This window comes from Triplophysa dalaica, chromosome 13, assembly GCF_015846415.1.
Source record: "Triplophysa dalaica isolate WHDGS20190420 chromosome 13, ASM1584641v1, whole genome shotgun sequence".
Lineage (NCBI taxonomy): Eukaryota > Metazoa > Chordata > Actinopteri > Cypriniformes > Nemacheilidae > Triplophysa > Triplophysa dalaica.
In genome coordinates, this window is record NC_079554.1 from 20511558 (window position 1) to 20525031 (window position 13474).

General features: G+C 38.9%; 2 protein-coding genes across 3 annotated transcripts in view; one reads left to right on the forward strand and one right to left on the reverse strand.

The window, feature by feature from the left end:
- Window positions 1-8484, reverse strand: part of atad2b (ATPase family AAA domain containing 2B) — a 61510-nt gene extending 53026 nt beyond the window's left edge. The window contains exons 1-15 of one of the 2 annotated variants that reach the window (XM_056763731.1): window positions 8230-8484; window positions 6108-6262; window positions 5867-5898; window positions 5420-5567; window positions 4678-4774; window positions 4314-4440; window positions 4057-4209; window positions 3847-3922; window positions 3631-3732; window positions 3064-3175; window positions 2172-2287; window positions 1874-2048; window positions 1467-1555; window positions 964-1123; window positions 160-250 (exon numbers count right to left, since the gene is read on the reverse strand). In XM_056763731.1, coding sequence (XP_056619709.1) covers window positions 160-250; window positions 964-1123; window positions 1467-1555; window positions 1874-2048; window positions 2172-2287; window positions 3064-3175; window positions 3631-3732; window positions 3847-3922; window positions 4057-4209; window positions 4314-4440; window positions 4678-4774; window positions 5420-5567; window positions 5867-5898; window positions 6108-6262; window positions 8230-8340 — 1744 coding nt within the window. In that variant the 5' untranslated portion in view covers window positions 8341-8484. Of the gene's footprint in view, window positions 1-159; window positions 251-963; window positions 1124-1466; window positions 1556-1873; window positions 2049-2171; window positions 2288-3063; window positions 3176-3630; window positions 3733-3846; window positions 3923-4056; window positions 4210-4313; window positions 4441-4677; window positions 4775-5419; window positions 5568-5866; window positions 5899-6107; window positions 6266-8229 lie in introns of both variants that reach the window. The other variant, XM_056763729.1, reaches the window with a different exon arrangement.
- A 1287-nt stretch (window positions 8485-9771) lies between these two features.
- Window positions 9772-13127, forward strand: ubxn2a (UBX domain protein 2A). The gene is given in 8 exon segments (XM_056764608.1): window positions 9772-9911; window positions 10509-10570; window positions 10658-10781; window positions 11103-11212; window positions 11347-11484; window positions 11777-11938; window positions 12451-12583; window positions 12585-13127. Coding segments are annotated over 7 exon segments (780 nt in total). The 5' UTR covers window positions 9772-9911; the 3' UTR covers window positions 12636-13127.
- Window positions 13128-13474: the final 347 nt, after the last annotated feature.

Here is a 13474-nt window from a genome sequence, read left to right on the forward strand (position 1 = left end):
AAAGAGATCATAGTCAATTTTTTGTGACAGTTTTGTAACTAACAAGATAATTAACATTCATTACATACTAAGGTGAGACAACAAATACGTAAATCTTACATTCAACTTTTGTTTAAACGCAGTATAGCCATCAAACGCAGTTAAGACTCTTTATCTTACCGACACATTTCTCCGCAAGCTCATTGATGAATGGTTCAGCTAGTTTGGGGCTCCAGTCCCTGGTGTGGATTTCAAGAATGTGCTTACGAGCCTGTCGGTGACAAACACAAACAGCCAAAAGGCATTTAGTTCAAACCCAGGACTTCAAACTTTTTTAAATGGACGGCAAAGCGCTTTGTTTTGATCATAACACTTTGAACAGCGGTGCTTGTGTAAACAAGAGCGCTAATGCTTTGATTAGCAGATACCCCGCTGTGAAGACAAACTATACACGTACAACAATTTCACCAGCGCCGTACTGACGTGACATCACCAAACCTGCATCTATGAAGCTTGGTTGTGATTTAAACAAATTCTGAATCAACGTTTAGAAGTAAACAAGTAAATAAAAATAGCAACATCAATACCAATTTAATATTCATAGTTAATTCATATATTCGAAAGGCTAGTCTGAGTGTAGATGAACTACTTTAAAGGATGAGCAGTTTGATAAGCTACAGTTTCAAAGTAGTTCCTTTAACCCTGCTTGGCTTTGAACTGACCAAGAGCACTGAAATATTGTCTGCATGCTATATTCATCTCATCAAAATGAATTGCTGTTTGATACGTCAAGCTGTCAGCGTGTTTGATGGATAGACCCTGCGAGATGATCATGAATAAGCAACGTCTTGTTTCAGTTGTCAAAGTAGCAGTAAAAGACACTAGAGACCGGGCTGTCTGTCTATTGCAAAATAATTGTTTGAGTTTTGGGGACGCTCTGGGAAAGCTTGAAACGGCTCGCAGGCGACAGATGAACTTGCACACCTTTTTATCGGGTAGGTTGAACAGAAACTCCCGGTCGAAGCGTCCGGGCCTCCTGAGTGCAGGGTCGATAGAGTCGAGTCTATTTGTAGCACCAATGACCACTATCTCCCCCCGACTGTCCAAACCATCCATCAATGCCAGTAATGTGGACACTATGGAGCTTAAAGAGAAAAAAGAGAGCAATAAATTCACCAATCAAAACTTTCAAAGTCCCTTTAAGGGGAACAAGTTCAACACTGTTGATGGATTTTATCTTTTTAAAATGTTAGCCAAACCAAAGTTTCAATGTTATTTTATGTCTGGGTGATTTTTTTTGGTTTAGAAAGGATCTTTAGCTGTGAATTTTATAGCAAATCCACAATGTACACCAAACTCTTCATCAATGTATTAAGAAAAATTCCAAACTCTGTGGAAAAATCGTTTTCAACCTACAGCTACCTGGTTTCTTCAGAGGCCTTTCTAATCCTGATGATGAAATCCAGCGTAATACAGGAGTGAATTACCTGTGAATTTGATCCTGTCTGCTCGAGCGAACAGGAGCGAGGCCATCAATCTCATCAAAAAAGATGATGGAGGGTCTCATGAGGTATGCCTGCCGGGAGGAAAGGAAAACATTACCTGGCTGGATAATCACACACCAGAACAGCTGGGAGAGAACAGTGCATGACACCTGATTTATACCGATATGTGCTTCTCTAAATCTATATGGACAACTTGTGTTATGCTGTAAAACTGCAAAGAAAATCAAGATTAGAAGGAGAAAAAGAACCTAAAGTGACAGAAAGATGAGGTTATTTTTTTCTGTATCCATTGCACATTCATGTTTGTTTAAATCCACTAAATTTGAAAAACACGAACTTAAATTCATATTATGTCTAAGACTAGGATGTTTTAGAATCGATTAGCAGACCTGGTCGAAAAGTAGGCGGAGCTGTCGCTCAGACTCTCCCACCCATTTGCTGAGACAGTCTGCACCCTTCCGCATAAAGAACGACACTTTTCTGTCTCCCTGACTGCATTCATTAGCCAACGCCCGCGCCACCAGCGTCTTCCCTGTTCCCGGAGGCCCATAGAACAAGCATCCTCTGCAGGAAGTAAAAAACAGTTGTGGGTGGGATGTTAAGAACTTTGTATCATCATGACCTTGTGCTTTAATACTCTTGATATTCACCAGACATAACCGATTAAGTATATGAAAAATGCCTTACCTTGGGGGCTGGATCTTAAACTTCTCAAACACTTCTGGATATAGTAGAGGAAAGACCACCATCTCTTTCAAAGACTGGATGTGATGAGTGAGACCTCCAATGCTGTCAAACTTCACCTGTAGTGTGATAGATCAACAGGATATAACCATGACAAGGTATCAATACAAAATTGAGTATGACAAAAAAGTCACTAAAGAGCCATTTGCAGAGAACATGTCTTTGTGTCTAAAAACGTGAGACGTGGTGCTCAGGAATGTTTTTTAAAAAGCGCAGCGTAGACTGTGAGGGTCTCGAGACGCCTCTGCAATGTTATGCCAACTTGCTACTGTAAACTGTAAGCTCACAATGCTAGCCCAGCCTCAACGTTTTTCTGCATGGTATTAAAAAAAGAATGAATGAATGAATGAATGAATGAACTAATGAATGAATGGTTCTGTATACTGTGTTGCGTAATTTGAGACCAGTCTTCTTTTTTTTGATTGCACTTATGCTTTTGTTGTACTTATGCTGTCCCAATTGCTTCCATTGCCTACCCAACATGTAAGTCGCTTTGGATAAAAGCGTCTGCTAAATGACTAAATGTAAAATGTAAATGTAAAAACGTGCGCTTATGTGCGAGGCGCTGCAACAGACGTGAGACGCGAGCATAACGGCCATGACCTGCCAAACGCGTCCGCCAAACACGTCTTTACATAGAAAAACAATGGAAAAGTAGCGCATTGGAATGATAAAAATCGTTCTGTGTGAATAGCCCCTAACATCCAACAAAGAGTCAAGAACATTGGAAACATGTAGTATAATTATAAATCAGAATAACACTGATCAGACTCTGTAAAATGAGACTCAAAGAAGATGAGCATTACACCCAGTAAATTTACACTACAAGACTCACAGAAGTGTCCAGATTCATGGGATCCACATCTGCCAAACTGGCACCCACTTTCACTCGATCCCGAATCACACCGTTGGCCAGATCCTCCGCCCGCAGGTTCATAGGTAGACACCTATCAAACAGCAACAATCCTTGTCAGATCTACACAAGCATCACTAACTCCCAGAAACTACATTTCATGATATTAAGCTTTTAAGTTTTGCCTGAAAATTCTAAATAAGTTTTATGCCATTTACAGTTCAGTCATTCAGTCTATCAGACAGACAGACAGACAGACAGACAAACAGATTTGCTAAGGCATTGCTAGCATGTTCTGAAGGGTTGCTAGGTAGATGCAGTCACAAAGACAGTCATGTCAGCAAAAAAAATCTTGTTGTTCATTCTCTCCCTTGCTTACTCCAGCTTTAGTTCTCCTAGAAGCATGGCCTTGTAAACTTACAGTACTGTTAAGTGTTTTGACAAAATTTTATATGCTCTCCAACTTTTAAGTGGCCTTGGATAAAAGTGTCTGCCAAATGAATAAATGTAAATAAATGCCGTCAGATAAATAAAAGATCTTGACGGTACCTGTTGCGAGCGCGGCTCATGCTTTTGCTTTTCCGCCTCTCAAACCGCTCTTCGTCAGATGATGATGTGGATTCACTGCTGTGAATGGCGTGTTTCTTGACTCTGGTGGTAAATATTGTAGATAGATATTTAAGATAAAATACAACCGATGCTTTTATAATGCACACAGCAAGAATTTGGAGTTGTATTGGAAACCTGCCAATAAAAATAATTCACCTAATATGGCTTCTTCTGGCAGGAGATCTGTGTGTGTCGAACAGAGAGCCTTTGCTTTGCTTCCTGTTAACTGGCTCTGAAAAAAAACATTTGAAACAATATAATATTGTAAAATTATGACAATCACGTATTGTACATTCAGTGTACGTGTTGTTTTTTGAATGAGTGGTGCTGATGGGTAAAACGTTCGAGTGAGTCTGGATTAAGCACCTATTGGCGGAGCTTCATAACGCTGCACAGTTTTACGCTGCCTGAGGTTATACGGTCTGTCGTTCTCCTCCCCAGCCTCTTCTGCCTCATCTCCTTCATCGTCTTCATCATCATCTGCCTCCACATCTTCATCCTCTTCCTCTTCGTGAGATTCTTTGTAAGAAAATAAAAAATGTTTAATAACAATCAGATTCAGCTCGTAAAGGCACTTTAGACATCAAAACCATATGTTATTGTACTCTTTACAGTCCATATACCTTCTGTTCCCTCTATCTCATCATGATCTTTTGATTTGCTTATGGCCTTGTGATGTGCCTGCATTCCAAACGTGTTCCTCCGCATCGACTTCCTTCTCTTCACGCGGGAGTACATGTCCATGTTTTCCTGCAAAATACAAACACACAAACACTTCAATGAGAAATATGAAAGAATCAATGGAGCAATCTAGTTTTTAATGATCAGACGGTTAACATGCTCACATCGAAGCGAATTGACAATGCATCAGCACAATGCTGGAGTTTAAAAACTGTTATGTGGGCAACCGTCCGCTTAATGAGGTGAAGATAAAGCTGAACAGTCACTCTTAAATCGTCAATGTTTAAGGATCAAAAAACAAGTCACCAGTTCGGTATCGGTCCACATGCGGAGGCGCTCCACTTCTCTGTTCTGTCGTATGCTGCTGATGTTGTCCATCTCCTGAAGAACCGCTTCTGCCGTACTGAAAACATTTATGCATTTTTAATCACATCAAATAACTTCTCACACTTTCACAATGTAATAAATCAGCAGTGTTTAAAATAAGGGGTGCCTACAAGTAAAGAATTAAAAAGTACATTTTTTTGTGGTATGGCCTTTGCGGTTCTTTTCATTTTATATAAAGGCTTCAGCAACCTGATAAGTAAATACTTATTAATTAAATTTACTTTGAATTCAAAATAGTGAAATGATATTGGGACCTAGTTAACTGGATTAGTCCATTCTACCATGTCCAACACCAGCAGGTCTCCTCTCTTCATACCTTCCACCATCTGTTCTGACTACCGGCAACATGCGACCTCATATGACATACTCTGCTTGGGGTGGTTGACAATTTTGTTGGTTAAAAATGAGTTTTCTAAGAGGTTACCACTCAAAGAGATTGATTTCCCTCTCAGTTTTCTTCTAAGCTTAAATAGTTAACAAATTATTTTAATTTGGTGTTTGGTTAAAATGTCAAAACACACACTGCACTTAATGAAAAACTGCACATAACAATATCATCAATGTTAGGTTCAAGGTCTGATTTGTAAATTGCATACTGCACTGCTTGTAGATCAGATCTTTAACAAGCAGTTTACTAGCATAGTCTTTTCATAGTTTTTACCTGTTGACTAGCTGGTCGAAAAGTAAGCTCTGATTGAGATGTGCGAACTGGCTCTTCCTGATGCGTCGGCTTCTTTTTAGCTCAACGTGACCGTTCATGCGACTGTGCTCCCCGTCTGCCGTGGCGTCACCCCTTAAACTCATCCGACCTACAGATTAAAAGACACAATTAAATTAAGCCAAAAGGCAACAACTAAAACATCTTCATATCAAACATCATTGACACCAAATCTGACAGGAAGTATGAAGGTGCTTTATATTATTTGAGAAACTCTGCAGAGATTTTTAGACCAACATAAGTATTAATTTGTTTGTCACACAAAGCTGTCACTTGACCTCAGAAGAATCTACAGGTTTATATCGGTGAATAAACGATTAACTATTTTGCAAACTATTGTTTTAAAGTACACAATTAAGAATACCTAAATACATTTGAACCAATACTTACTGTGTCCATTCTGCAAGGCACCAGTGGACAACCTAAAAAATAATGTGACAATTAGAAAGCAGTTCATAACTTATAGTATAACAAATACATTAACTTTACTACATAAACAAATTTGTGATTGTCATCCTGGCTATAACCGGCATTAATGCTTGTGTAAACAATATATGACAATATAAGTCACAAAACGTATCCAGTTTTAACATCGACCAGATTTGTTAACATTCGGATTACCCAACCTTACCTGGTACAGTGTTTGGACATAGTCCAGGTGGCTCTCTGCCCTTTACTTTGTGGACTTGGGGAAGTATCAGTAGAACTCGGGGGCGTCTGCCGGCGTGTCCGTTTGGACGGCGGAGACAAACGTGGGCTACTGCTGTTAACATCACTGCTAGCATCCTTCTGTGACAGACAGAGAAGCACAAGACGTTAAAAAGCTTGTGCAATATGCAGAATACAAAAACACACCAGACAAATATAATGAAAACAAGACTATTCTTCAATAAGTTCTGCACTACAGACACAGCAGTCACAAATCATGGAAAATATCAAAATAAAAACAGACATCTGGTCAAGCACTGGCCTCATGTCATCTCAGACGTCTTCATCTTTTCATCCAGATCTCATTCTAACGTTATATTGTACCATTCACACTATATCTAATGCTCAATCCCACGCAAGGTGACGACAGAAGGAAAAAGATTTAACTACTGCATACTAAGGGATCTTGAATAACAGCATAAAAACATCGAGACCTAAAGAAATCAAAACTCAACAAAGCCCAATTGATTGACTAACCTAAACTTCTAGTGTGAGTTTATAACACAAACCGAATAGACGACTGATGCGATAAGATTGATTTGAAAACTAGCATAGAAGCAAACTTGACACATATTATTCCACATATCTACATCGAGTTGAATCACTTCATTGTTGTTTCTTAATTTTGTATGTCACCATGGGTAAATGTGTACATGTATTGCGAATTTAGAATTATCACTCGATTGACACAGGTATCACTATTATGACACCCAGTGATGACACCTGCAGTGTTCCTGTTGCTCAACTGATAAGTTGTTGGGTTAACAAGATCAAATTCATGGGTTTGATCCCAAGAAACACAGGTACATGTACGAAAGGCGCGTAATACACAGCGAGCTGCTTAGAAATACACAGATATAAACGCATCAATTAAATAACATAATGGTCATTTAAATTTCATAACCACCACAATGCTCAATGATTATACTAAAGTATCACAATATTTACACAATATGGACCATGCAGTTGCTTTAAAGACAATCATGGTACCAAAAATGGTCAACAAAACTAAAGCATTCAAAACCTGATTAAGCCCTACAACATGTGTCACAAGGTGTGTCGCAAAACAAAACAAAAAAAGCGTAAGTTTTTCATAAACATTGTATAGAGTTCACTTCCTACTAGCATGAACAATGGCTGTTTCGAGCCACAAGGGGTCTGTCTCAGCTGAGCTCTCCCTTCCCCCCAACACGAGCTTGTTTTATTGTTAAAGACACAAGCAGGACGACATGTGTTTATACCGACAAAAGGTGTCAACACGCGTTTGTTTTGGTGTTTTAACCGGCCGCCTTAGCGCGTGACAGCGGGGGCGCGCGCCGGTGCCTCTGGAGCGCAACAAACACGCACAGCAACAACAAAACGGTCAGTTCGATTCAGCGAGTCAAACGATTCCCTTTAACAAAACGATTCATTTTATTTAAAAGTGTTCATTTAAGTTCTTCGACGAATAATTTACTATAGTTTAAGGTGACTAGTAAGCTAATGCTGTTATTTATTTATTAAGCATATTATACAAGGTGTATTTAATGTCAACTTACGTTATTCATTCTGAATTGTTGTTTACGACACATAAATAAGTTTCTAATAGTAATGTTCCTACCTGTTTGAAAAAAAAACATCTCACTTATCGATTTAATTTGATTCGCTCCATATCAAAATTCTCCACACGCAACATAACGACACTGCGAATCGGTTCGTTCGAATCGCTCACAAGGGCATAACGATTCGTTCGCGAATCGAACATCAATACAACAAAAGACAACTTGGGGGCACTGAGTGCATTAAAACAGCCGGTCGGCTTTGGTCAAGTCCTGTCAATATCAGTGTAAAATCGGATAAAACTAAACGACAAGCAACAAATAAAGCCTGTCGTGTCGTTAAACTGCATTTTATGCATCGCCAAGAGTCACGCAGGGTGCAAATGGGGAACAAAAGAGATGGACATCCACACATCTATCTGTCCATCTATCAATCTATCCATCTCCGACAGGATCTCGCTAACCGGCTATCTGAGAAACGGTAGCCGGTGTCTATCTCTTCCTTACACGGCTGTTGTGCTCGTCCAAGTTTGGGTTGTTCCTCAGAGACGACCTCGTCCGACCCGAGATGAAGGGACTGGCGGGCTTGCATTCCGAGCTCTTTCTGGTGTTCACCATGTTTGCCGTCTGTCCCCGCTTATAAACGGGGTCTGTCCCGTCGCTCTTGTCAGTCGCCTTCGTTATTACTGTCTCAGCTCGTAGAGTGCCGAGGCGCCATTTCTCTTTTTCTCTCTCCCCCTCTGCTGTCAGCCAGCCGAAACTCTCCGGCGAACCACTTCCGTTACAGAGAGACGCGAGCGAGCGTGTGCGCGCGCTCTCAGAAACTTGGCGCCATAGAAATTTAAAAAAGCTTATTTTTTACGAGGCGAAAATGATAGGCTATATTAAAATTCACTGTTTTAAATCGTTTAAATTATCTCTGTATTCGTGGCTATATTAACTCTTTGGAATTATAAATTCATTATTTTAATAATTATTCCTGGTTTTCAATCGGTACCACTGTACAGCATGTGCTGCCATTACTTTGATGCCGTGTCAGTAACTTGGGGGGTTTGTTGCCAAACGTAACTCGTTTAAAACATTTTTGAGGAATAATTACAACTTATTTACATTTTAAATATGGATATAAACGTAATAATACAAACTCTATGGTTATACAGTTTCTGCTATGTATTATAATAGTTTACAGCGGCAGCTATGTGTATAACAGAATGTTGGAGTATTTTTAGTGTTTGTGTATTGCTGAGCTCACCATCTGTCACCCCACCCACCCCAATAACACTCCCACGCCAGCAGCATTATTCATAATTGATTCGTTTTAATTGGGTGTTCTGTTATAGTAAGTCATTATATTCATGAAAAACGCAGAATATGATTTCACTGTTTATTGTTAAATGATGTGTACATTCAATAACGACAGATGAGCCAAATAATAAGTATAGAGAGAAGAAAACGATATGATGGGGGATATTATAAATAATACGAAATATTATTATTCAACAATTTCAGTAATATGAATAAAGCAAAGAATGAAGAGAAAAATGCATGCTTGTTGAGTCTGAGATGTTTTGTGTGAGCAAGTTTGATAAAATACAAGGTCCTATTATTTTTAAAATACCGAAAAGATGCTTCTTTCCTGAAAACGTGTTTGATTTCTCCATTGGAGTTTTGGGTTCCTCGCCCTATTGCCTGGCCGCTTTGTTTATTTTAAAGTTTTACTTAATTAATATCACATATAGGAATTTACAGTCGGTTTAATATTTGACCCGTGTTTATCTCTCCCTTATCTTAAATGTGTGCTTTTAAGAGTCAATATGTTTTACGTACAGCTGCTTAGTTTGTAATATATATATAAATAAAGTTGACTTTACAATATAAATAATCTAATCTAATCTAATCTAAATAAAACGATGATCAAATATTTGTTTGTTTTCTAAACTGTATGTACTCATCAAAACACATTTCGAGACTAAAATAATTTTTCCATCAACATTTTTAATAATAAAGGTAAAACAACACTAATCGGAGCATTTAGCTTCGATGACGTCATGACAACGTGCGCGCAAACATGACGACAAGCGACGATGACGTCAGGCAGAAATGGTGGTCTGGTATAGCGTAAGGTGCGCAATGACAGAAACTAAAGAGCCGAAGGAACAGTTGCGCGACAACATTGAAGCATAAAACTGGTAACAATTTATAATTTTAGAATCGAAATTGTGAACCTGCTGTCCGGTGTGTGTTATAGTTTATTCCGCGCGTTAGCTGTCGATCGCTTCGCAGTGCGCTTGCGTGCTCGCCAAACACTTCTCACGTAAATTTGGCGCACCGTCTTAAGTTATGATGATATATTTTCATTGAAGTGTATATTTTGGAACCTCGATGTACCTTTTACGCGATGGCATCTTGTGAGTGACCCCAATTCTTCTTAAAATAAAAAAAGCACATGAAATCATGTCGTCATATTCAATGTCATTGTCAGGATATGAGATCATTAGTGGGACCTTTGCATGTTTGTGTGTGTATTTTTTGCAACAAATGTGCAATATAGTAACGATAGTTTAACCACTGTATTTGTTTTTAATAGAAATGTGAATCAATCCGCCAAAAGAACATGGTTAATTCTCTTTTTATTATAATAAAACCATGGTTAATTTTCCTAAAGCATACCGGCGTACTGCCACTTAAAAAAGTATTGCCATATGCAGAAGCTTCATTCATTATTTAAGAAGCACTAATGTGTGTGTCATAAATGATAATGTGGCTGCGTGTCTCTTTGCTGCAAGATGGACAACAACAAAATTATGAAAAATTTTGATTCGAGAGAAAGGATTCAAGATGACACGTGGTAAGTTGCCTGTACACGCCTGTGCTTTTAAACATCAACACACAAGAACAAGTGTGATCTGAAATTAACTTCTGTGTGAGCTCTTAGTTGTGAAGGTGCACAGAATGATGAAGAAGAAGAGGAGCCGAGCCCGATCAGATCCAGTTTCTCTGTCGAGGACTTGCTCGATGAGGTGGAGAAGATCAGCAGTGTCGCCAGTAGCGGCAAAAAGGTCAGACGTTTAATTTGATCTTCTTGTGTCAACACGTTTAGGAAATAGAGGTGACCACTTCTGTGAGAATGTACAGGAAAAGCAATGAGGAGTATTTCTTTATCACCATCGTCACCAAATGAAATCGCAAAATATTGAACGGCTTTCCCAAACACTCCAAAATATTTTCTGTTGCTGACACAACTGTTTCTACAATAGTCAACTCAAAGAATCAATATAACGCTAGCACCACAGGTTCATGGTTCAATCTTTTTAGGGAAATCAATTTACATTAAAATCTCATCACACACTTCATCCGTGATTTTGTTGTTCTAATTACAGGTGGAGATCGTGGTGAGACTGTGGAAAAACGGCTTCACAGTAAATGATGAAGACTTGCGAAGTTACACCTTGGAGGAAAACCAAGAGTTCCTGGAGGCCATCAAGAAAGGGTGACTGTTGTTTCTGTCGCTGTAGAAGGATTATTTATATTCAACATATGGTTATGTACAGAACAAACAAAAATCTGCCCTTTTCTTTGTATTGGTACATTGTTATTGTTCAATCTAAGATCTTGTTTCTAAAGTGAGCTGCCTCTGGAATTGGAAGGAAGAGCTGAGGATGAAGAGCTAGAGGTCAATGTGGATGACATGAAAGATGCAGTTTATGTCCCAAAGAAAAAGATCTTCCATCCATTTACCGGCAGAGGCTACAGACTGGGGAGGTAACACGCCTGTTCTGTGTTATAAATTGTGTATATGAATAAAGAAAATTAAAAGTGAATTGGACAAGTCCTTTTGACCCAGTCGTAGTTCCACAAACGTCCAGTAGATGTCCTTGCGATCCCACTCTGTGATGTTTTGACCTTGTCAATATCCAGATTTTACTGTTCATCATTTGACCCTCTAATACTGTATAAAACCACAAAAATGGCAGTAAATCGGTTACATGCAACAAAATAAATATCCTAGTTTGGTGCCAAACGGCATTAACTCTGGAAACTGTTTCATCTGTAGTGTGACGCCACGAGTGGTGGCCAGGTCTCGCTCGATACACGAGGACTGCTCTGGTCCTCCTCTTCCAGTCGTGGATGTGGATGAAGACCTCCCTGTGACCTCACTGCAGATCTGGCTGGCAGATGGTCGGCGTCTTGTGCAAAGGTTTAATCTATCACATCGGTGAGTATCATGTAGTCCGTCGTAACCCTTCAGTGCTCTTAATGTTGACAGTATCGACACACTGTAGGCTCAAATTAACCCGCTGCCATGATGAATAAATATATGCATCTAATTTATTCTAAAGATTATATGAAAACATATGAAAATGGTTTCGTAAGAAATAAAATTCATCCAAAATCTAAGGCATGGAAGCATATTTGGTGTTTATCTTGCTTTGTATGTACTGTATCGTTATGAACTGTAAAAAGAGGTGTGTATTGTCAGAATTGTCACGGGCGTGTCATGACGCTGTGATTTTAAACCCTGTTGCATGACTCATTTATCATTTATGTCATGTAAACTCGCAAGGTAAGATGGAAGAATCGTAAGCCGAAACTTCATTGCAGATCACAGCAGATTATGTTGGATTTAATGTGTGCGTCATGACAAGGATTTCAGACCTCGGTCTTTAACATGATTGCTGTGTTGCAGTTCTCTAAACATGGCATGTCGGGTTTATGTGATTGCTTCAGGATCAGCGACGTGCAGGATTTCTTGGAACAGGCCCAGAGCACTGAAGAGCCATTCGTCCTGACTACATCTCTGCCGATCCGAGAGCTGAATGAGCCGGGTCAGAGTTTAGAAGAGGCCGATTTAACAAACGCCTGTCATTGTTCAAAGGATCCTGAACACACAAGCTCCATTTGGTCACTGCTGATCGGTATTTTACAAATCTTCAACCACTAAGGCCCCCATGTTTCATCTTCTAGTTACGCTCCCGATTGATAAGATCCTATGATCCCTATTAATACGTCTGATTTTAAGAACTTAATACAAATGGCCAGTGTTGTATAAATACGTAGAGCTTTAACACTTGAACCGCGAATGAGGAAATGAAGTTATTTATCGTTGCGCTGTATTATTTCACAGCTGGATGCCTTGGCCTTCTCTGATGCGATGCTGTTTGCACATGCCAAGTCTATAATCTTCACGATTTATAAATGTTTACACGTAGTTCAATAAAGAAGCTGATCACGGATCTGATGTAATGCTTGACAGTGTTATGTTCTACTGAAACAGATCATTTGATTTTGGTTGTGTTATTGTAGACTGTTCATTTTTGAATGTCAATTGTTTTATGCACCTTGCTTAAAGCAGAGGCTCTGTTGCACAAGATCTCTGCTTGCAATAAACCTGTTGAAGACGTACAGATCATTTTCTCAGTAACAGTAAAAGAGAAGGAGATGGTTTTGATCTTGTTATTGGTTATTTTAAAATCATTTACTCACCATTTTCTGCTGAACACAAAAGAACATATTTTTATGGAAATCAAACAATATTTGACTTTCACATATGGAAATGTGTTCTTGACCTATACAGAAATGATTTGATCTTGTTAATGAAAGTATGACATAATATTATCTAACTTTCTCATAAACCACCTGACAAACCCAATACTTCATATAGAATTAATGTAAAACATTGCTTAGAAATATAACAATTGTCATAAAGCTTTATGAGCATATCCTGACTGAAACAAGTGAAGAAAACGTCCGA